Source organism: Saccostrea echinata, unplaced genomic scaffold (genome assembly GCF_033153115.1).
Source record: "Saccostrea echinata isolate AGI-Se365-2 ecotype Australia unplaced genomic scaffold, CSIRO_AGI_Sech_v1 ptg000047l, whole genome shotgun sequence".
NCBI lineage: Eukaryota > Metazoa > Mollusca > Bivalvia > Ostreida > Ostreidae > Saccostrea > Saccostrea echinata.
Genome location: NW_026889796.1, coordinates 2,855,903 through 2,881,030, shown reverse-complemented (window position 1 = coordinate 2,881,030; position 25,128 = coordinate 2,855,903). Strand labels below are relative to the sequence as shown.

The window sequence follows — 25,128 nt, the reverse complement described above, 5'->3', positions numbered from 1 at the left end:
CAATAAAACGCCAATCAAATCTTAATATTTACATTTAATAATGCTTTGTCCATTATAATCATACCAGTAACTTTGATAATGAGACCGGTGTGACTTATGTGTACAATTAATCACTTAGGCGAAGGGACACCAAAAGCAGATGGGTACCAAAAAAAAAAAAAAAAGAATTTCGTTTAATTAAATTACATTTTATAAGGTCTAAGTGTCTTTTTTCAAAATTTCTTGTTTTTAAGGGGAATTACCAGTCTGTTAATTACGAGTTAATGGGAAAGTTATCACTTCACTGTAATGAAAATTAAATACATACAGGTATGCTTGAATTTTATTTAACAAACGTGGCATCATTCAGAAAAAGTGAAGAATACTATTCAAGTATTTCTAATTTAAGGTTCATTTAAATATATGTTTATTTAAAAGTTACATTCCCAAACATTTTTCCTCAAGATTCTTTGCAAATAAGAAAAAGTTCATGTTCTCATGAACTACCGTTGGATAAGTAAGAATATTTCCATTGTGATGTGATTGGAGTAAAAAAAATAGTGTAAACTTCTTTTTTAAAAATGATCGTTGAATGACAAAAATATGTGGCAAGTCATCAGAAAAATAATGTAAAAATAAGATATGAATTTAATTTTTAAGAATTCATGAGGTACATGAACTACAATGCTTCACGCTTGCATATTTATCATGAAGTGCTAACGCTAATTCATCTTGATCTTTAAAATATTTTTGGAAAGAAAATACCTTTACTTCAGATTGAAATCTAACTTTCCTTTTAGATACAGTCATATAAACCTTTTGATCTCGTTGGGATTATATCTTTTATGTAATTTTGACCTTGTATCGCATTAATATTTCTTTTCTTGCAGAAATTGATCATTTTCCCCCTCTTTCTTTGTTTTTACATCCCAATCATACTCTAAGATTAAAAAAAAAGTTTTATACTTCAGAATGATCACCTTATAATGAAACATTAATGCTTCGTGTAGAAATTCTTCAATAAAAAAAATTACAAAATGGTTATAAAGCAGTTATCTCTCTTTTTACAGTATGATATTTACATTCCCCGCCGCCACCCCCACCCCCAATAAATAACCGTTTTATTTAATAAGAAGTCTTATTCACATAATAAGAAATAAACAAAAATCTTAGAAGACAACTAGGAGAGGAGACATATTGCTTGGGGAAAAAAAAACTGTCACAAAAGTATAGAAATACAGAATTCACAGAATAAGATAAAAAAGTTAACTTTATATAACTGATTCTAAACATAGCAATACCAATGAATGTATGAAGTGGAAACATAAAAAATGATCAGCTAGACATTGGACTAATAGCGCAATGTATGGTCAACTCGAAAATTAAAAACAAAACATATATACTAGCAAATTACATGTATAATTTAAACTAATTCATATAATCATTATGCATTATTTTTTTTAAGATAAAACATTAAAGATGATAAGGATAAGGTTCACGAAGAATAACGAAGTATTTTCAATTTTGAAAAGAAAAATCATTATCTTACATGTAATGCTCATTTAATGATCACCATTATTACCTAATAATAAATGTAACTTTCCATTTTTTATGAAAATATAAGAAATTTAATGGTTATTTGAAATCTGATTGCTATTTGGAAAAAAATATGCGATGCAAATTACACGAGCATATGATCCACAATTTAGCATGACAACAAATTAAAGGAACAAAGTATAATTTTTAATTGAACCATTTACCAAACTTCTACTCTTCAAATTCTGTAGAAGCTTTTACACTTGTTATAAGTTTGACCGCAAAGTATGAAACAGCAGGATGCTTTAATTTTTAAGATTAATTAAAAAATACATTTTAAATTTCTTCTGTAAAAGAGACGAAATGTTGAGTGAAATGTATGGAGATAACTCAAGTTCAGAAGTCCATTAAACAATACAAATTTTGGAGTAGAGCAAATAAGGACCTCCAAAACATCAGAGGTGGGATCAGGTGCAATGGAGGAATGAGCATCCCCTGCCGACCGGTCACACCCGCCATATGCTCCTTATCATGATCGGGTAATAACGGAAAAATCCGTCGACAATTCAGTGTGTAAATAATGGCCTAACAATTAGTATGAAAAACGTCAGTCAGCATTTGACTTAATGATAAATTGTATTTGCTGGCAAGGTCATTGTATCGACCATAGAACTTACGAAAATATCATTTATACGTTTAAAAGCGTCTGCGATAAAAAAAAAAAAAGTATTGAGATGCATGTCTCTCATATATATGAGTGTATTAGAATGTTTGATATAGCATTTTATCGAACCTTTTCAGCATTTTATGGGAAATCTGAATTTACCCTTAATTTAGGATTATTTATTTGGAATTAATCAAATACTTGATTGAGAGCTGCAGGGAAGATGTTGTCAACCCGAATCAGATTATGTTTTCTCTCGTTTGAAATTTGATGAGACGAACTGCACAATTGTAAATAGGCCTGATGTTTGTTAAATTTAAACCTAGTTAATAAAAACTTGATCGACATCGTATCATTGCGGCAACCTCACAAATGTTTTGAACTGAACACGTTCTGTATATATTATCTCCAAAGATTTGAAGTACACTGTACTTGTATGTAAAAACAAAGCAAACTGGAATGCATTGACGTTTATTTTTTCATTTTTTTATACAAAAAAGTAAACAAATAAAAAGTAAACATAAGAATATAATGGCTCCTGTTACAATAAATATTTTGCTGATTCTTCAAGAAAGCATTGGTATTTAAATACCACTTTGTAGACTGACACATCAGATTGCATATTAAACTGGGCATTCTTTGTCGGGTCATTGTGTTGGTGGTGGTTAATTTACTTCCGGTCAAAATAACAGGATCAGTCACCGGGATTGTTGTTTCCAGACTGCTTCAGGTCGTCTGGTTCATTCAGTGTCCTACAACATGGCTCCTCAAGAATTGCAATGAACAGTAAATTTAGCTCTCATGACGTAAAAGGATTTTTTGGCCTGCACTATTATGTCCAACCTATTTCCAATGGAATTAATACAGGTCTTTTTGTCTGCAAAGGAAAAAACAAGATTTATTACAAACTGTGACCTAAATGAAATATGATAGATTTATTGTTTTTCGTTGCGGTAGAGTAATTCATGACCTAGCTCAATCTACACGTTCTCTTTAAACGATTGAACGGTAAATATCTCCAAATATAAATTGACATGAACTGTTGATATAAAGTGTATTAAGATATCATGATAGATGTTTTAACATAGAAAAATTACCTATCTTTGCAAAAAAGAAATACTCACACATATTAGGACTTCCAGCGTACATATTTCCAACAGAAGCATTAAAAACGTGATATTTCTCATAATTGACAGGTGTGTTACTGCTGAAACACACCGTGAATGGCTTAGGTCTCCAAAATCGGAGGGCGACGTAAGATTGGGTCATTCTCCAGGCTACTTCTCCTTGATTACAAGTCGGAGGGACAAGAAAATATCGATTGGAGTCCTCCTCTAGGACACTACAATAAAAACAATCTGCTATTAGACAAAAGAAAAGAAAGACAAAATTGTTATAGAGCTGGTCGTTTTGTTTCAAAATTTGCAATTAATTTTGTTTATCAAAATTTGCATACAAAGTAATTTTCTCTTCGAGTAATGTTTTTGTAAATAAAATAATTTAAAATTATTTTTATATGCCTTTATTCATAATATTTGAAACAATCATTCAGGGCTTTTAGAGAAAAAAAACTGGACATGTTTTTTTTTTTTTTTTTTTTTTTTTTTTTTTAAAAAACGATGCTTTTATTTAAACAGCTATCAGCCAAAATAAAATTATTTATTTTATAAATAAAGTGAACCAGAATGAAATTTAGAATTTAAAATTCTTAGAACTTTAATAGGGTTCTTTTAAACATACTGAAAAGATATCTTCAGAATTTGCATTCAAGGATGATATGCAATTAATAGTATTTAAATTAAAAACAAAACTCACTGTTTCCCAGAAATAGCAGCACAAACAAGAGAAGCACGGTCCCATAACGGCACAGACAGACATACTGGAAAGATTAATATTATAATAGTAGGTACAAAGACACGACTAACTTCCATGATTTCAGTTATAATAGCTATAATATTAAGAGATGTTTCTCTTTTGCTGCAAATATTTTTTGAAGATTTTCAGTGCAGGCCACTTTATTTAAGTAGATATTCTACGTCACAGTGACCGAATCACGTGGGCTTCAATTAAGGACTGCCCGTATAGAGGTGTATTATCGTTACCTCATAAAAATAAATAATAAAAACGTATAGGTCATGTTGTTGTGCGCTAAGAAGTTGTCATCACGCACACATTTCACATTCAATTGTGAAACGTCAGTCTAAGAATGTCAAATTATGAATACATTATCGTGATTTAACTGTTTGTTTGTAATAAGCTCACAAGCTTAAGATGAAAGAGTCGTGTGCAGCGTTTATTTTCCAGAAATAATCAAAATTTATCTCAAAATTGTACTAGGAGTAACCAATCAATCCAACTGGGTTTTTCATTTTTATTTCAAATACTGATATAAAACATTTTAATTTATTAATTACATTTTAATATTCAATTTAAGTTTATGAAAAGGTAATATTAAAAAAAATTATAAAGATAACTGAAAATCAGAAATGGCTATATAGAATAAAGTAAAGGAGGTCTAAAGGACTTAGATGAAACTGTGATATTTTTTAAGACAATAATATGATTCTAATTATTTTATCAGGACAATTTCACATGTTTCTGAGAGGATTCAGTATAAAAAAAAACCTTAATTTACCTTTGAGGGAAATATTTGAATATTGGTCTGCAAAAAGCTTGCAGCAACTACACTACGACAGTCATTTATTTTAAATACGTTGTCATTTACGACATTACATAAGCTATCATTATCTTGTATTAAAAAAAAGCTTTTTGTAATTAAGTATCGTTTAAGAAAAATTAAACAGTAATCATGAAAAGTATCAAATTAAAAGTGAAATTATCTTCATTATGTAGCGAGAATGGTTTTAGCAATGTAAGCAAAATCGGATTGGACACTATTGGATATCAATGTAGGCAATTTCCATAAGAACATTTGCAATTTGAATCATAATGTGTCTGGAGCATGAGCTTTTTAAAGTCGAACATACATACATGCATGATATCATATATATATATATATATATATATATATATATATATATATATATATATATATATATATATATATATATATATATATATATATATATATATATATATATATATATATATATATATTGTATAAGCGCCTATTTTTATTTGGTTTTTATGGGAAAAATGTATAATTGAATAAATTGTTCAGAAGTCAGTGATCGCTCGATATGTAACTTTTTAAAATCCTTTCAAATAAACTTTATCAACTTGGTACGATGCACAATTTATTCTAATATGACATTTAAGTTCATTAACAGAATTATGCGCAAATTTTAAACTGACAATTATAGTCTTTGTTGAGTTTGACAGTCCCTGTTTTTTTTTGTTGTTTGATATGAATGCACAGATTACAAACACATTTATACAATTATGTTGTGGTTGGTCCATTAAGACATCAATGACATAAAATTTGACAATGTACATGTTAATATTTGTTCTGCATGTGTGTTTACCAAATGGATGATATTCATACAGAAACGTATATCTGAAATCGTGAAACTGTTTTAATAAAATTGTGTAAAATGCTACATGCTTTTAAATTGTTTGAAGTGCAATAAATGTGACAAATTACAATCTTGTTTGTTCTTTATTGCTCTATGAAATAATCCCGCCCAAATGAACAATTAAAATGAAGTAATGAGGCTATCATAGCAAGACAAAGTAATTGATGGAACTATTTTGCATTATGAATTTGAAATAAATAAACATATTACACATCCTGTCATTTTTTATGCTCACCTGAACCGGAGGATCAAGTGAGCTTTTCTGATCAAAATTTGTAAGCATTTTACAAATTCATTTTCTTCTCCAGAATCACTCGGCCACTTTCAGCCACAACTTGGCACAGATTATCCTTTGGTGAAGAAAACTAAAATTTGCTCAATTGAAGGACATGCTCTCTTCCACGGGACGATTATGAAGAAAAATAGGCTAGGGTTCATTTAAAAATCTTCTTCCTAAGAATCACGGGGCTAAAAAAAGATAAAACTTTAAATTTTGTGAAAACGTCTGACAAAATGTGCAATGAGCCATGAGCAGTAAAATCTTTATCATAGCATCCTTAGGTAGTGTAGAAACAAATTAATTCAAATCATGACTACTGGGGTCGGGTAGGGCTACAGAGGTAATCAAAGGTTAATAAGAGTACTAGTATTATGAAATTAAGGGTACTGGTGAAGAACAAGAAGGGTCGTAGTTACTAAGGTAAGTGTTGTGGCCCATGTGCCTCTTGTCTAAGAATAAAACCACTGTATTGACGTTACACGTCAACTCATCTCTGTTTAATCTTTTAATATTACTTTCATTTACTTCCTATAAAGATTTTTTCTTCACAATGGATACACTATATGCTAAGGCAACAATAAAACTAAAATCTCTACAATAAAGTCTTTTTTCCTACTGCTAACAAACCGATTTCTCATAATGTTTTGGATCACAAGTGTCAGAAAATCATTTCTGTCTAATATAAATCATATACGGTACCAATTTGGATGCACCAGATGCGCATTTGGACAAATTATGTCTCTACAGTGATGCTCATGCCGAAACGTACGTTGGAAATCTGAAATATTTAAATAAAGAAGACTTATATGGTCAAACTGTTATTATTAAAGTTTGTTACAATTTAACATTATATATTATTACTTATGTATATTTTACTATGACACACAATCCACTTTTGATGTTTGATATATTGACTTAATGCTATAAAATGTATGTCTTGGGCAATAAAGATTACATATTTATAATATCTAAGGATCAGAACTTTATCTTTTAAATAAAACAATACAATCTTCCTGCCTATCAAAATTTTCTTAATCACGAAGAGTTATATCTTGCAGGTCGATTGATGTAAAAATTGATTTGGAAGTACAATAAAATATTTTAAGTATTGGCACAGTGTATTATCTCTTAAACTTCTGGTCTAAATATTTTTACGCAATATCAACCTAAAAATATAAATTAAGACGCGCCACTTTATATTTCTGTGTAACATATTTCAGACTTTTATTGCACTGGGGTGATTCATGTTGCAAAAACCTTATATTTGTAAAATACTAGGCCTCAAAATGATATTTCATATTCAATTTGTGATATTTAGCATTGTTCCTTTTTTATTGAGAGTTATTTTCCAAGTAGGGAGGCTAAAACATATGCACGTGGTAATTATCGTTTTTATTTATGTAATGTATTCAACTTGATACGCTTAGATGACATAAATTATCTTCCAAACTTAAATGTGCATTTATTAAACATGCATGATCTTGGGCCTCCGAAAAGTTAACAAAATGACTCCGTAGAATAAACCACTCTTACATTCAACAGCACTTATACTTTTACAGATTTCATCACATTTGGTATTTAAAATATATGAAAATTGAGAAATTAAATCAAAGATGTACATAATATTCTGTAAAAGCCCCCTAAACAATTGTTTCATTTTTAAAATTGTGTATAAAGTTCCAAGGTTACAATATGTTTCTAAAATGACATATGCATGTGTTCTTTAAAAGTACTGAAGGTCGCGGTAATGAGCTAAAATCCTGGGACCATATACAGCAAGTTTCTTAACTTATAAACTTAAAAAAAATTCAAAACACTTTTAGTGTAATTAACTGATTGTATAATTATTATGTGATAAACTGCAAAAATCTTAAAACATGACATATCGACAGCCAAAACACCAAAGTCTTAATTGATGGAGGCAAATGGAATACCCGTTGGAGTAGAACAAATATGCTTGATTCAAAAATAATTTCTGCAACAAGATCTTATAATTGTGTTTTCAATCAATCGAAAAAAAAAACATCTTGATTCATTAGAAATTCTTATGTAGTATATGCAGTATGTAAGTTAGTTTTCTAATTTGTTTAGAATTTGTCCATAATTCTTAAGCGCTTCTTAACCTTTAACAAGAGAATGGTTTGCCAGATAGTAAACGTAAAATAATAATCTATGATTATTTCTTCACGTCAACTAGGAAACTGATAGAGAAGGTATATTTTGCCTTTACAATTCCCATATTATTATTATTTTTTTGTCTGATATTAAAATCCTGTCTTTGCAGGCAAAATATATTCAATTTTTTTTTCTATTATCCTTCTGGCCTTTCTTTATAATGCATTAATATGTATACAGGATAAAACATTTTTTATATAATTTTGTTTTATTATTGTTTTCTTGAATCTTTACATGTAATTAATTTTTTTTTCCTTTCTTAAGACTCTCTAACAGATTTATCATTTTTTAACTTTATCCTCATTTTCATTTGAAATTAGTTTTATTGCAAAGTAACAGCCGAATAAGGGTTTAGTCATAGTTCTTTTCTATCATCCAGGATATAATATGCATAAATTGGTTGTCCGAATAACTTTGAATTATGGCATATGTTATGTTTATTCTAATTTCCATAAAAGTTTATGTTTTAAGACTTTAAGATATATAGGTTCAAATCTTTGCCTTACATAGCTATTATAAAAGCTTAAATTCATAAAATGGTTTTAAATAGCTGAATGGTTATTTATCTTAATAATATGTGTACTTTATTAGAACTACCAAAACAGATGGCACCTTTCTATATTAACCTCTACCAAAGAACTGGAATGAGTGTATCATTTAGTCATACTGTTCAATTTTTCTGTCTATATGTTCGTACATATAGAAAACTAAAAGCATAATTCTAATGAAAAGAATAGAAGGCCGAAAGAATGAATATATTTGGTTAAACTTACATCTACATGCAGTTCCTAAATATTTTGTCGACTCGGACATGTATCATGGATCAGATTCGTTTTGCATTCATGTTTAAATTTTTAACTTTTGAAATAATAATCGATGCGTGCTCTGTGTCTATTGAAACAGCTATGTTATAATAACTTTCTTGAAGCCAATTTTTCCTGTACTGTAGAATTTACGGACTATTTCTATATAGTTTTTAAAAACCTTGATAATACACGTGTTTTCAATTGTTTGCAGCGTCTGCTCTAGAGTCGCATGAGTAAGGAGTTGATCTTTACGTCGCGGGTTCGAATCCACTGCAGGACGTGGAGACCGGTCCTTGCGATGAGACCGTATAAACCGAGGTCCCGTGTCGCCGTAGGTGCTGGCACGAAAAAGATCCCTCACTGCTCAATGGCCCTAAGTATTGAGTATAGGTCAAAATTTGTAGCCCTCCACCGGCAAGTGGTGGCGTCTCCATATGAGTGAAAAATTCTCGAGAGGGACGTTAAACAACAAACAAACAAACAAAATCAATTGTTTGCAAACTTCATCAATTGAATAGGCGTATGATCTTGATACCTTATACATTGTATATACAATAATCAGAAAACGTTTATTATGTTCCCTATCAAAGACATTGATTAAATGACATAAAATTGTCTGAAGTATAATTTTATCAATGTTTGTAAATTTGGCTCAATTATAGCTCATTTCCCTCTATGGTGGAATTATTAGATTTAAGAGAATTACAGCCAAGTGCATCTGTAGTGCACGTTCACTCTTCGAAACAATAAAAAAATTAGAATTGCTTTACTTACATTTCAAGTACACATCCTGGAAGGCAACTTCAAGATAGTTACTCCCCCATATTCTGTACAGGTGAATTGGTAGGACAGTGATTAGTAAATAATTAATGGAGTGTCACCAGTGCTTATGAACTAAACACCGTCAGCGGACAGGAAGCAATATTACATTCATGAAATATGACAACAGATTTTTATCCTATGAATGGACTGCGAGAGACAATATTGTGGTCATTATACAGTCAGTGTCAGGAAATGGGACTGGGCTTTTTTTATTTTCATGCTAAATAATTAGGAAATGCTCCTGTACATAAGATTTTTGTATATTGAGATGTCTTAGGTTCTGTCGCAAGTACATTTCTTTCTCCTAACTGTAGTTGTGGTCAGTTAGAGGATTTTTTTTCATTATTTTGTTTGTAAGAGATATATGAATGCATAAAAAATCTCTTTGACAAACGTTTAGTCGGGAAGAAACAATCTTAATAGACACACGTTAATTGCTTTTGAGTTATTGATTGACATTTTTCATCGTTCATATATATATATATATATATATATATATATATATATATATATATATATATATATATATATATATATATATATATATATATATATATATATATATATATCATTTGCCATACCACTCATTATGTAAATGTTAGTATGACAATTGTATTAACTTTACTAATAGCGGGTGAGGAACTTGTAAGTTGAGAGAATGAAGAAAAGAGAAGATAACGATCTAAAAAAAAAAAACTACACACAATACAAATCTGTGAACAATGCATAAAACACGAACTCCTGAAAATTCCAAAGACGGGAATAGGTGCTTAAGAGGAAAAATGATCCCCTATGGACCGGGTATACTTGCTGTGAGCCTTTTGTATTGATCGGCTGGTTCAAATATTCCGTAGTCAAATTTAGTATAAAACCAAAGGCCTAACAATTTGTATGAAATATGTCAGTCAAAAATCGACCAAATTATAGGCTATTAGCTTACTTTTTATCTTTTAAAAGTTCTTTTTTTTAACACGGTCATAATAACGACCAGAGAATTTATGAAATTATGACTTTAAACGAGATTCTTGAAATCCCTGTAACATCAACTTATCTAATGTTAGCCTGCCTCGAATTCAAAATTGATCTTACTCAGATGATGATCTTGAGTAACAATTAAGTTGAAAGGCATGAACACCATATGCAGATGTGGAATATTACTGTATAAATAAGGAAAGTATACAAATGTAAAAGTTAAAGTCATCACGTCCTATGTTTTCAATTCTGTTATGTATTGCAAAAATATGTTCAAATCGACAGATTTAACAATTAAAATATAACGTCTTTGAATTTTGCTCCAGAATCGCATTGAAAAAATCCTTGTTCATAAATAAACTTTTTATCAAAGTTTTTGTTATACATTTTACTGCTTTCCATTGAGTTGCCTAAGAGATTCATATCTGGATATGATAGTTAAAAGATATAAGGAAATTCCACATAGTTCGTTTAATAATAATTTATTTGATATAAATAACTTTAGTATCTTTATTAGGTATAATAAGAAGAAGGTCACCACCTTGCAAATCAACATGACATTTTACATCGCATTTCAAGTTATCTAGAAACATAAATGTACATTACACAGAAATTAAAACAGACATTGATAACATACCTAATTATAAATAGCTTAATTTACAGACGTGTGACAGGCATTAAGTTGACCCATTGAAGGTTCCATATCTAATAAAGATTAGATTTAAGGGCACGAATTTCTTTGACTGCATTCTAAATCAAGAAACACTTAACCACGTGTTTAATTGCTTAAATATATCAAACCTGATTTAATGACAGAATACTACTTGAATAGAAAAGACATTAAATGGAGCAATTCTTTCACCCTTTCCCCTCTTTTCCTGAGAATTGCTTTTTATCCATAGTTATATATTTTGCTTATTTCAAATAAAATGCTTTATTTGTAATTGAAATAATATATGATTAACCTGGAACCCTGGAATATAAACAATTGATTGCAATTTAAATAAGTATTTTGTATGTACATGTACGTGTACAACGTTTTTCATTTAAAAAGGTATTCTCATGAAGAGATTTTTAAAATTATATAGAAAATATAAAGTAAAAAATATAAACATTTATTTTTAAAAAATCAATGCATTTTCATTTATCAACTATCACTAACAACAAGCAAGATAAATTGCTTAGATAACTGTAGTCAATCGACATACAAATCGATAAAACTGATAAAATTGATTATGCTTTCAATCTTTAAAATAAACAGTATTCTTTCTTGCAAAATTACAGAAAAAATCAGAGTAATTGAAAAGAACATTTCAATAGACCTGAAAGAAAGGAAGAAAGAAAGAAAGTTTGATTTTTTTTCTCGAAATATCAAATTAAATTTTTATTCTAACCCGTACCAATACTGCAAAGATAGACGTTGCCAGCAAATGAAAAGTATTCCAGAACTGCTTTTATCAGATTAAATGGAGTTAATGAAATGTAGAATGTTTTATTGACAAATATAACCAGAAAAATAAATCTTTTATTTACGTTTGTAAAAAAAATTTCTAGCTAACTTAATTTACGTTTATATTCTGAAACAAAATACTGTAGACGGAAAGATTCTCGATTTTTTTGCGCTTGACGACCTTTACCTTTTATCGTCTGCCGTTTAACATTGTTCACCCACGCGACCTGTCCGAGGAGTGAAAATTATAATTCAGTCACGATTTATTTACTCATTCGTACGTTTGCGTATGTTTTTACTCTCGATATGTTTTGAAATTTTAAAATGACGCGTTCGAACAGTATATAAATATGTTCTTGTGTCCATTATTCCATCATTCTCTCAAGATACTTTCCTCTAACTAAGAAAACCTGAATAGAAATATTCTTTACAGTCATGTTTCCGTTGGCCATTTCCACAGTCTTTGCTCTTCTTGCATTGTCTCAAATGAACGCTATTTTAGCCGTTACTATCTGGGATAGAGCCAGTCTTGTATGTAAAAATGTGGATGGAAAACAGTAAGTATCAAGTAAAATTAAATCAAGTAATTAGAGTAAAAGTAAATAAAGTAATTATTTTAAAGTAAAATAAAATATTCATTTGAAATGTTAGAATAATAATAAAATTGAAGGTACAGTACATGAAAATTTAATTAGATAGTGACAATTCTTCTCTAATGTATCTGCTCATTCAAATTCAACGTTTTGGTGGAATTTATTTATTAGAAAAGATCCAAAAATAATTTTGATTTTAAAAAGTAGGTTAAGTTGATAGTTTTCAGTGGTCTGTATAGAGGAACATTACTAAATTAATTTCGGACTTTAATTAAGAAAGAACAATTAATTACAAAACGTGACACTATTGATATGCTTAATTAATAATTGAAATAAAATGCTTCTTAACATATGTCTGTATCTCTTTGATTCCACTCTTAGAAATGAATTCGCTATTTACCTTGTAGTTAAATGCATGAAATTGTTTGAAACACAACTATAAAATTTTATTGCTACCAAAACTTTTAGGGTTTTTTTTTTCAGAATAATTGACCAGGACTCATATCGCAGCTTATATGTTGATTCTGCGTGTTCATCGGGAGAGATAGAATGGCGCATGACCAGAACTATAGTGGCTTTGCACTTTCGAAGACCTTCAGCATTTGCTGTGTGTTTTAGTAGCAAAGCACTCGTGGGTTATGAGAAATTCAGTGTCTACAATATCTCATTTAATAATATGTTCGTTGGAAGTCCAAATATCGGTGAGATTTTGTTTTTAAAAAGTTAATACCGCAGATGCTTCACTTTAGAAAGTAATATCTATTAAACTAGAAATAATTTCACATTTCATTAGAAGTTAATAGATAAGACAGATTGAGAAAATATTCGTAATAATTGCAATGTTACAAACCTGTATAAATAAAAAAGTGAAAAAGATATTTTTTGAATTTGTATTATTATTATAATTTTCTTAATCTTCTTGCATTTTTTTTATAGAAACGGAAGTATGTTTAAACTCTGTGGGAAACGTTTTGGATGTGAATTTGCTATCCCTTAGAAAATACTTCATCACGAAAGCTTACTTCAGAGTAAGGTGTATCTCCTGATGACATACCTAACAAACTCATGATTATATCCGTCCAAAAGCCGTCCAATGACCACAAATGCTTACCTGGCCTTTTCCCCGCTGTTAACATATTAAGGGCTTGGTAAAAAAACTTATGTTCAACGACCAGGTTAATGATTTTCTGTTTGACCATACTTTCTTCAGATTGGCTCACTACGCGAATTTTCCTTCATTTCGCAGTCAGTTTGTGTGCTACATAATAGTTGTATGTGAAAGTGATAGAAAATTTTGTTAATAAGCACAGAAACTTGTCTCTGCAATCAGTAGTTCATAAGTGATCTTAATGTATGTTGTGATGTCATGAATTCTACATATTTTTCTTTATGTTTACATAACCTGCAATATATTTTTTTATGTTTTTAATAAAATAATCTTATATACTTATGTACTTGTTCGCCATTTCATATATATATATATATATTCTTTAATGAAGATGTTTAATTGTTTATATGCCTTAACTATATCATAATATTATAATTTTACTCACATTCACATTCTAATATTAATATTTCACTCAAATAAACAAAAATTGGTCTAAACCTGTCATTTAATTCTTCTTTTAACTGAAATTTGGTTAAATGTATGTCCTATATTTGTTCTTGGTTTACAACAAGTATAAAACATTAATTCATGTTGTTGCTCTTCAACAAGTAAAATAATAACATGTTTTCCCTGAGTGCTAAGTCTTTTTTTTTTCTTCTAATTATTGGCCGTTATTAACACGAAGAAAGAACAATGGATATGTATCATTGTGAAAAAGTTGAAGATGAAGAACAATGTTGATTAAAAAAAAAGAAGCTACAAACAATACAAATCTTTGAACAGGACATAAACACAGTCCTCTAGAAACTACCGTGGTGGGATCAAGTGCCTGGACATATGATATTTAGAAAATATGGCATTGGTACATGTAACATGAATTATGATAGAATTATCAAATCGAAATTTGTTAAGAAATTAATGCCAGTTTTAGGCAGGCTACTGATAGATAATTTTTTGATGTTACAGGGATTTCAACAACCTCGTTTAAAGTCCATTTCGAAAATTCTATGGCCGTAATGATGGCCTTGTGGGCAAATATACATGTAACCTGTCGTTTGGTCGTATTTTGGCTGACTTAATTGTTTCATACCTATTGTTAGGCAATTGTTTTTTATACTGAATTTGACTAAGGAACGGTTTCCCACAGTGGGATTCGAACCCGCGACGTAAGGATCAACTCCTTACTCCGCGACTCTATAGCAAACGTTCTAACTACTGCACCATGTAGGCGACTGACAGATTTGTATTTATTTTTTTTTTTAGATCGATCCATGTTTTTTTCGCCATCTTTTCCATTTAAGTAACAAATCAATTAAATTCGCTTATATGTAAATAATATTACAAAAATTGTCAAGATTATATACTCTAGTACCTATTTATATCAACTATACAAACATGATATAATTAATACAGTATATAAAATGGGTTCGAAATCCACTAAATATCTTATAAGTATATTGTTTTGATCATACTCACATTTACCATATAATGAAGAAGCGATTCCAGATTTTCAATTATATATTATTCTGAAAATAGTTGTAAGTAAAGTCCTTGCCGTTTTGTTTCCCTAATCTGAACCTTTGTAAAATATCTCCAAAAAATTTCCACTTAATGAACGTCTTTTTCTACTATCGTATGATTTTACATTAGCGAGCCTATTAGCAAGACTGCACTAGCCTGCTGTATGAATTCATTTTTTCTTTTAAATCAATTACTTTGTCTTCCAAAAAAGGTACAATACTGACTTCTTCTACATGTATATGATTCATTAATATTGTATTATTTATCTTCTAAAATGGTCATGTATTTTTAAATCATTAATTTGGTTTATTGTTTTTTATCGTGTGTGACAAACAATAAGTTTGAAAAATGTACTTATATGAAAATTCTGAAATAAGTCAAAAACAAAAACAAAAAAATAGAATAACACATTTTTCAGCATTTATTTTATTGATCACAACGCACACCTTGCATAACGAGCAAGATTGATTAGAGTATTGAGGTTTTTAGAAAGAAAATAAACAAATGTTGCAAAACATTGCACAAATTTTTCCAAAATTTCTTCTGTGCTTAAATTACTGTATGTACATAAAAACGTAAGATTCGTATACTATAAATTGCTTTTTATAATACTAAAGATTATATAGAACAATAATCAATTTCTGCGAAAAATTGTATTCGCGTACAAAAACCAAATGACAATCTTTCGAGGATTAAGAAGTCGTTAAAAACTGGTTATTTTTAATAATTCAATTAAATGAAGCTCAACAATAAGAAATAATCGAGTTATTTTTCTGTATACTAAGTGCATTCTGCGTTTTTTGTGCAGCTTTTGCTGAAAAACATCGAATCAGATTGTGAACGATAATAGTATATCTCAAAACATACCAAAAAAAGAAAAACCCCAGAAGGAAAAATATCAACATGCATTTTATAATAGACTAAAACGATATTTTTTTTTCATACGATTCAACAAAGTGTGCGTAAACCAATAGTTCAATGTCTTGCGCTCGTTTACCTTCATTGTTCATTGTTTCGTTCAAAAAAATTTCACCTGTCTGAGGTGTGAAAATAATAATTAAGTCACGACCCATGCGTTCCCGTACTTGTGTGTGTTTATGTTTACTCGCAATGCATGTTTTTGAAATTTTAAAAATGACGCGCTTGAGCAGTATAAATAAGACTGTGCGTTCTTTTTCTCAAAATAATGCTCCCTGAAATTTTTCAATTGCATCTAAAGCTATATTTTCTCGGTAAAAATATTAACTATAACTAATATGTTTGTCTTTAAATTCTGTTCTCTTGTAGCATATTTTTCTGTGATCTACGTTGATCTGTCCTCCTCTGTTTCCATCTGGGATAGAGCCAGTCTTGTGTGTGCAAATGTGAAAGGACAACAGTAAGTATGCCTGTTCATAAAATTAAAAGAATTAAATTTTTGATCAATTTTCAATTCATAAAAATAACTAGAAGTCATAAATCAATTAACTTATGAACACAGACGTTTCATTATAATGCATCTGATTAAAATTTATCATCTGGTATTTAAATTTAAGGACTGGTTTATTAATTTTGAATGAATTAGAGCTTCCAAAATAAATCAAAATGTATATTGGGTTTCTTGATTTGATTTTCAGTACAAAAAAAATTTGAATTAAACATGTAAGAGTAATTTTATTCTGACTTCTTTCCTTGAAAAAAGAACACTGTATGCAAAAAAAAAAAGTTTGGAATTGGTAACTTAAACTAATGATACAAAACCTAATTGTTTTGTATACTTATAATTTAATAAATGTTATATTAGTGGGTGACTTTGCATCTTTCAATGATATATTTGACTTATCATTTGTTCGTGCATTGTAGTTAACAAGAATTTTTATTTCTTAGATACATAAGACATATCCATAACTGAGGTGATTTTGTATCATTGATGGATGATGTATCATTAATGGTTTATTTAATAGTTGATTAATGATATAGTTGATACAGCTATATCATTTATATTTTACTATGAATGCAAGATTATCAGCTTATACCACAGTAACTTTAAATCATTTGCTTATTCTATAACATTATTCTAAATGTTCCTAAATGATTGAACTAGAGGGATTACATATCAAAATGGGGGTTTTTTTCTTAATTTATTTTCTTCATATTCTCTTTACAATGTAAAAACATATATAAACTTAAAAGTCATAAACAATACTGTCCTTTCTGACATATTTCATTTTACCAAATAAAATCTGCAATAGTCATGTTGCAGATTTTATTTGGTAAAATGAAATATGTCAGAAAGGACAATACTCTTAATCAATAGCCACGCAAAGTAATATTTCATATAAATGAAATTTCGCCTGTTACATTCAGAAGAATTATATTCCATAACTTTTATTTCAATCTTTTTCCCAGGATAATTGATAAAGATTCAATTTATATGTTGATCCTGCGTGTTCCTCGGGAGAGGTAGTGTGGCGGATGACAAGAACACTGGTTACACTACGCTTTCGGAAAACTTCGCCATTTTCCGTGTGTTTCAGTAGTAAATCACCTGTGGGTTATGAAAAGTTTGCTTTACATAATTTTTCACTCAACAACATGTACGTCGGACGTCCAAATATTGGTATGTATTAAAAATTAAAAACATTTTAAAAAGTGTTTTAAAGAGCAATAGATTCAGTTATATGAGGAACTATATATTATAGTAACAGAAAAAATGTTAATAATATATACTTTGTATCAATATACTGCAAGATAACAGTTGTGAAAAAGAATGTTTTGCTACTCTTTTCTAGAAACTGACGTCTGTCTGAATTCCGTCGGAAACTCCTTAAATGTTAACCTGTTATCTCTCGGAAAATACTATATCATGAAGGCTTACTTCAAAGTGAGATGTCTGTCTTGACGTCAAATATAAAAATATCTGTACAAAATCTCTCCAATGGCCAGACTTATTAGTGTTGGTCGTTCAGCGCCGTTGACCATCATATATTTAAAGCTTGATGTAAATTACACCTGTAGAAAACCTGGTGTGGGTGAAGTGATGCTTGGAATGCCCGTCCTTCAAATTAGCTCACGTGATAAATATTAACATTGACCATTCCTTCTATCCGGACAGTTCTAATGTGCAACAAGAAAACTTCTTACGGAAACAATTAGAAATAATTACCCTTCATAAAAGCTACATTTGTCATCATGATGAATATTTGATCTGAAATACCTGTACATCTAATTCCATGTATAACCGCGGTAAAAGCACAATATATATGTGAGCTAGAGCTTTCCTAGAACTTATTATTTTGAAAATTGTATATACAATAATACAACTTGAGATGTAGAATTGCTTCGTATCAAATGTGTGGAACTTACTAAAATTTTTGTTTGTTTGTTTGTTTGTTTGTTTTTTTTTTTTTTTTTTTTTTTTTTTTTGTTACATCAAACTATTTGAATAACACGTGTTAACAGATTTTCGAATTCTTCAGTCTAACATTTATAGGGTCTTCAAAAACTGTAATAAACAATATTCATCACGTGTATTTGAATATTATATAAAACTTAAAAAAGTGGTAGACTTCCGCATAAAGCGGTAGAATTAACATATATGGCTTTGTGGTATAAACTTTGTGCAAACAATATTAATGGAAATATGTACAATGTTATAACAAACATGTATAAGCAAATTAAGTCAAAAATAGTATATATGACAATGAAGTTCCTAATTTTTTTAACTGCAAAAATGGTGTCAGACAAGGAGAAAATCTGTCATCTTTTTTATTTTCAATATATTTGAATGACTTATAGAACTTTTTCAGTGCAATATGCCAGTTGGTGTACCTTCAGTATCTGATATGTTTGAACAGCATTTGAAAGTATATTTAAAATTATTTACTCTCTTATATGCCGATGACACTGTATTGATAGCTGAATCTACTTAACATTTACAAGCCAATTGCAAAATTGATTGCTTTGAAAAATATTGCAGAAATTGGAATTTAAAGATTATCATTAATGAAACAAAGGTCTTGACAAGAAGTAAAGGAAAGCAGAAAGAAAAACACGAATTTATGTACGGCGAAAATATTATAGAAGTTGTTATTGAAATGAATTATTTAGGTATTTTATGTAGTGCATCGGGATCTGACATTCAAAAAAAGCAAAACTAAGGCAAATAGACAAAGCAAATAAAGCAATATTTGAAATTCTTAAGAAAGGCCGTTTATATAATCTATCAATACGGTGTCAGTTAGACTTGTTTGATAAAATAGTTCAGCTATGTACGTTTATTAAAAATATTGATAAGACGTGCTCCCCGATCTTGTGGAATACAGACATCTTTAATTGTACTAATTGTCTATCTCCATACTCACGCATGCTATAAAACCTGTTTCAATTTGTCACCATTGCTTATGTTTATCTCTATATACAATTGTAAAATTGTGCATGTAAATTCAGTACATGATGTAAATTGCACCTGTAGAAAAACCGTGGTGTGTGTGCTCTTTCGATACAATTATGATGATATAAAAGACATTTTGTGTTCTCTCAAGACGACACCCCTGGATTTAGAATTTGGTCATCTGGGCTGCGTTTAATTTCAGGAAGAATATTAATAAAAAGTAAAAACTTAGTTTTGGATCGAAAAGAGTTTATTTCAAAATATATACATTTAATTCGCTACGATGTAGATTTAATGGATAAAATGAAGAAACATTCCCCTGTTAAAATCTTGTGTGCTGCGAAGTGTAATCTATGGAGAACATCTTTGTGCTATAGCTCTCCGTTATACGTAGCTAGACTGCAAGACTGAAGCTTTACGTAGAGGCTACATAGCCGATACGTTCGTGAACGCACTTGAAGTCTTCAGTGTGACAACTTTCTTAAACAATAATTTCTTACATAGAAACATTAGTCATGATAATATTTTGAATGATTCCTGGACAAGAAAGGGCACGTGGACGTGTTGTTTCCTTAAAAATAACAAGCTAGGTTGAGCATATGTGTATGTATTTAATAAATATATTTCATCATCTTGGTTTGCTTATTCCCACCATTTTATTACAAGAAGTAAACAAAAATCTTTAAAGTGTTTTGTTTCTTATTGATACGGATATATAGATAGCATATATATAATATGTAATGAAATGTAATGTAATAACGAAAACTAGTCGCCCGCGTGGCGCAGTGGTTAGAGCGTTCGCTGTAGAGTCACGGAGTAAGAAGTTGATCCTTACGTCGCGGGTTCGAATCCCACTGTGGGACGTGGAGACCGGTCCTTCGGATGAGACTGTATAAACCGAGATCCTGTGTCGCAGTAGGTGCTGGCACGAAAAAGATCCCTCACTGCTCAATGACCCTAAGTGCCGAGTATAGGTCAAACTTTGTAGCTCTCCACCGGCAAGTGGTGGTGTCTCCATATGAGTGAAAAAATCTCGAGAGGGACGTTAAACAATAAACAAAACAAACAAATAAGGAAAATTATAAAAATATCAAAATATCAAGAGTTCACTTAGCTCAGTCTTCTTTGCCTTGTTGTAAGGGAAGCAACTTCTACTAAAGAAACTTAAATATATATTCACAGGCGGGCAAAGCTGGGGATGGGGGAGGGGGTCAGGTGTTCAATTATATATCTAGCAAAGAGTCCCCATTGCTAAAATTGCAGGGGTAAGATTTGTCCGCCGGACAATATGCAATATTAGCAAATCAGTCTCATTCCGAGGAAGAAATCCTAAACTGATTGCATTCAATCTTCCCCTCTGAATGTACAGAAAATATCCCCTTTTTACAGCATTTCCTACCCCGACATGATAAGTTCAATTAAATCATACATATCATCACGCATACTGATTTTTTTCTTTTGAAATCAGTGAGAGTCTTTGTGAAGAGTTTGTTTAGAAATTATAATTGTTGTATTAAGAGGCAGTCCACCGAAAAACCAGGCAATGGGTGGCACATCGCATGTCATGGATTTTAATTATTTTTTGCATGTAGACTTATTAAAGCACTTGTTTACACATGACAACATTAAAAAAAAATTAGTGCTCCTCTAGTCCTATTTTTGGTAAATGCTTAATTTTAAGTGCAAAAAGGTCAACATAAGGGTAAAAATAATTACTAAGTTTTTATTTTGTTTTATATGTAACAGATACTCAAAAGCTGGATGTGTTGATGAATATTATTTATAGCATAGATTCTTATCTTTTATTTTATTAATGAATAAGCCTCCAATTTATACTTCTTTAGAAAAAATTATATGGTCCAAATTTGAGTTAAGCAAGTAACTTTTTGAATTCAGTATCCAATTTTCATTACGTTATAAAACCCAATACATTACAAGGACAGATTTTTTTTCTTATGTTATTATGAATACAAAGTACAAACTTTTGAATCACTCAATAAAATCAGTGGGAACAGGTATATTGAAAGAAATAAAAGGAGTCAAATTTACCTTCTTTTTTTTTTTTTTTCCCAAATGAAACCGATCCCGACCGGAATTATATAAAGAAAAAAATACTATAATTGTAATGTTAAATTTGGCTCTTTTGTTGTAATATGAGTAAAAATTTACTTGATTTATTTTTTAACATGTTATATAGGTGGCAGGTGCCTTGAGTTTGATAAATTTGTTAATTTTGCATTATTTTTGATCGGATCGGGATCGGTTTTTACTGTAAATTTAGAAACATTTCCTAAATTTGGCTCTTCATTTTAATTTATCAGAAAAATATGTTTGTCTTTTATTTCTTTTCAGTCAGTTAACTGTTTTTAAATGAGTGTAACCATAGATTCAAATTTATATATTATTTAAATTACTAATGTCTTTTACGTACATGAAGATTACATGTAAAACATCTGATTGAATTCTTAATAGATACTCGGTATTTAAAAAAAAGTATTTGTACATGCATTATGCAACAAATGAGAGCAGACAGCTTTCTAGCTTTATTATTTATCTTATTTCCAAGTAAAATTTATTTTTTATTTCCTCAGGAATCAAAGAGTAAATTCTATCAGTGGCGAAATTAAACTTGCCTAAATACAGGAAATATTTTTATGTGTACAGTCTCGACTTTATCCAAGTTTTTTCTTACCTATCATCTGTAAAGCCTTTTCCTCTTTTACATAATTTGATTTTATATAAATAAGAAAATAAGTTCTTTCATATATAGTATCATTATTCAAGAGCCGATAAATCGCAAGCAAAAAGCAGGGGGGGGGGGGGGGTCATGACATCATTATTTTTAAAAATTGGTTTCATGAACGTGAAAACATTTTAGAATTGGCCAACATAGTCACATGTTTAAACTCCATATTAAATGTGAGTGTGTGATTGTTTCAATCGCCAAATTAAAAAATAAATAAGTAAAATAAAAAAAAAAAAACGAAATGTTTCACTAAACCATCTTCCGTTTTAGTGCCAAATTATAATGGGGAGTTCAGCAGTAGTTTAACTCAATACATATATTTTTGTAACTTATTTTTCAGGTTTTTTCATTTTTAATCGTACTTCGGATTGTTTATTTTGATTTGACTGCATAGATAAATATATTTAAGTTTTTACAAATATCATGAAGTAAACATTTCAACTTCGTTGAATTAAGTATTGCGTAAATCTAAAACATTCATCATTGATTCCCAATTTTATAAGAAATGTTCATGATAAACACTTCATTAATTATTTTTACGCATATCCTAGTAAATCAGTTAAAAAAAAAATTAGTTCTCAGACATGTATAAAATTACTTATCAAAACGTCATCTAGCTGAGACACCGCCCGTGTATAAAATACATTTGGATATTAAAATATTATTTAACATTTAGAATAATGCACTCTGAAGAGTAATTAAACAGAAAAAGAGAAATCATTTTTTTTAAATCTTTTACGCAAAGAATTTACAAACTTCTCTGGAAACTTGTAACTATTTCATTGTGACGCAATATTAGTCAGGTATATGACGTCACTGATACATCAATGGAAACGTGGATTCAACCTGAATAATAGAGCCAATTTTAATCTAAATATTACGTCTGGAGGCGAAAATGAATTATATTTTGAAAATAAATTATTTATTTTTTTGTTTAATTATTTTCTTTAGTGTATCGATTCTAAATATTTCACCAGGATTCCGATAAAAAGGTGTTGAGCAGATTTACCGATGCCACGGGAGATAACTGTTGCATCGCAAAATTTCATAAAAACGTCCTTATATTTTGCCAGAAAACTACTATCAAAAGTATTTTTCCCACTGAATTTATTTTTTAAACAAAAATTTGAAATATTTCTAGATTTAGTTAAATGTGAATTATAGTCCTGTTAAAAATGTATTAGAAATTACAGTTCTTTGTTTCTGACCTACATTCAATGGTTTATATAGGGGCATTCAAAAACACAAAACACAAGGATATTTTACTAAATAAGCAATTATCAAACAAATCTTCAATTACATTATTCCTTTTGGGCTACATTGATATTGTTTTTAATAAAATATCAAATATTCCTCACATTCGATGTGCCGCCTATTAATACAATACTGCCTGGTTTTTCGGTGGACTGCCTCTTAATAGTATACTAGTGATAATATAACATCAAATCTAAGTTTTTTGTGTGTTTGTTTTGTTTTGTTTTATTTATTTTTATATTATTATTTTATTTATTTATTTATTTATTTATTTATTTATTTATTTTTGTTGTTGTTGTTGTTCTTTGTGTGTGTGTGCGAGGGGGCTGTGTGTGAGGGGGCTGTGTGTGTGTGTGTGTGTGATATGCAATTTATATAACTCACGTCGTCATTTTCTGTTTTAAAAATTTCAAATTAAGTTGAATAGTTCATTTACCTGTAGATCTTTAAGCTTTCCGACCTTCTCATGATACACTCATATTTGTTCGAGCCAAACAGATTAACCAGGGTTAGTATATACGTCCCTAGATTAACTTAAGGAAGTTATCATAAGCACCTGCAATAGTAATCTAAGCTTTGAAATGAGCTTAATTACATAATATTTTGAGATGAATAATTAAGTCATGTAACAGGCAAATTAACTGACTCGTATGAAATAATAATGTGTAATTTATTTATGAGATTGCACCGACGTGATTTACTTTTCAATTTACTAATCGACTAGCTGTAAAGAGAGTGTTTTTGTATGAGTATAATTATTTTAAGTTTTTACAAGTTTTTTGTTATCTATTTGATCAAGATTTTTTTTTTAATGCAATGAATTTTGTACATGTATTTCATGTAGAGTTAATTGTTGATGTATACATGTATGTCATGTAGAGTTTATTGTTTGTGAAAATTTGATATTGAGCATTCTTTTGTTATTCATATTCTCTTCGTGTTGTATTGTTGATTTCTCGTATATGGATTTGACATTTAAGTTAATATTTTTACTGTTTGAGATTTGTTTGTTTATTGTTTTTGCTGGTGTCCCATGTCAATAATTTTGTTCACTGTGATATGAAATTTCAAAGAGTGAGTAATTCAAATCCATATTTCTTTTGTATGTGTTAAACATGAACATTTAATTTTAGACGAGACTTTTCACTTGTTATTAGTTATTACTTTTGTTGAAGTATTTTGTTGAAACGAACATTGCCTTATTGTGTATTAGTTGTTTAGATAGTGCTCTGTATAGTTAAGATATATTATTTTGAAATTTTGTTTTTAGTTATTGTTGTTTTGTAAAATAAAAATAACATCACATTGTTTACA

General features: G+C 29.6%; 2 protein-coding genes and 1 pseudogene across 2 annotated transcripts; 2 read left to right on the top strand and 1 right to left on the bottom strand.

The window, feature by feature from the left end:
- Positions 1-2,648: 2,648 nt before the first annotated feature.
- Positions 2,649-4,142, bottom strand: LOC133202669 (uncharacterized). Its single transcript, XM_061338526.1, has 3 exons — positions 3,995-4,142; positions 3,304-3,521; positions 2,649-3,056 (listed from the first exon to the last, which is right to left on the bottom strand). Exons 1-3 carry the CDS (start codon positions 4,108-4,110, stop codon positions 2,947-2,949), a joined length of 444 nt encoding a protein of 147 aa, XP_061194510.1. The 5' UTR covers positions 4,111-4,142; the 3' UTR covers positions 2,649-2,946.
- Positions 4,143-12,685: 8,543 nt separating this feature from the next.
- On the top strand, positions 12,686-13,952 carry LOC133202708 (uncharacterized). Its single transcript, XM_061338568.1, has 3 exons — positions 12,686-12,777; positions 13,297-13,514; positions 13,750-13,952. The coding sequence occupies exons 1-3, from the start codon at positions 12,707-12,709 to the stop codon at positions 13,857-13,859; spliced, it is 399 nt and encodes a 132-aa protein (XP_061194552.1). The 5' UTR covers positions 12,686-12,706; the 3' UTR covers positions 13,860-13,952.
- A 2,624-nt stretch (positions 13,953-16,576) lies between these two features.
- Positions 16,577-18,579, top strand: LOC133202885 (uncharacterized; annotated as a pseudogene).
- The last annotated feature ends 6,549 nt before the right edge of the window (positions 18,580-25,128 follow it).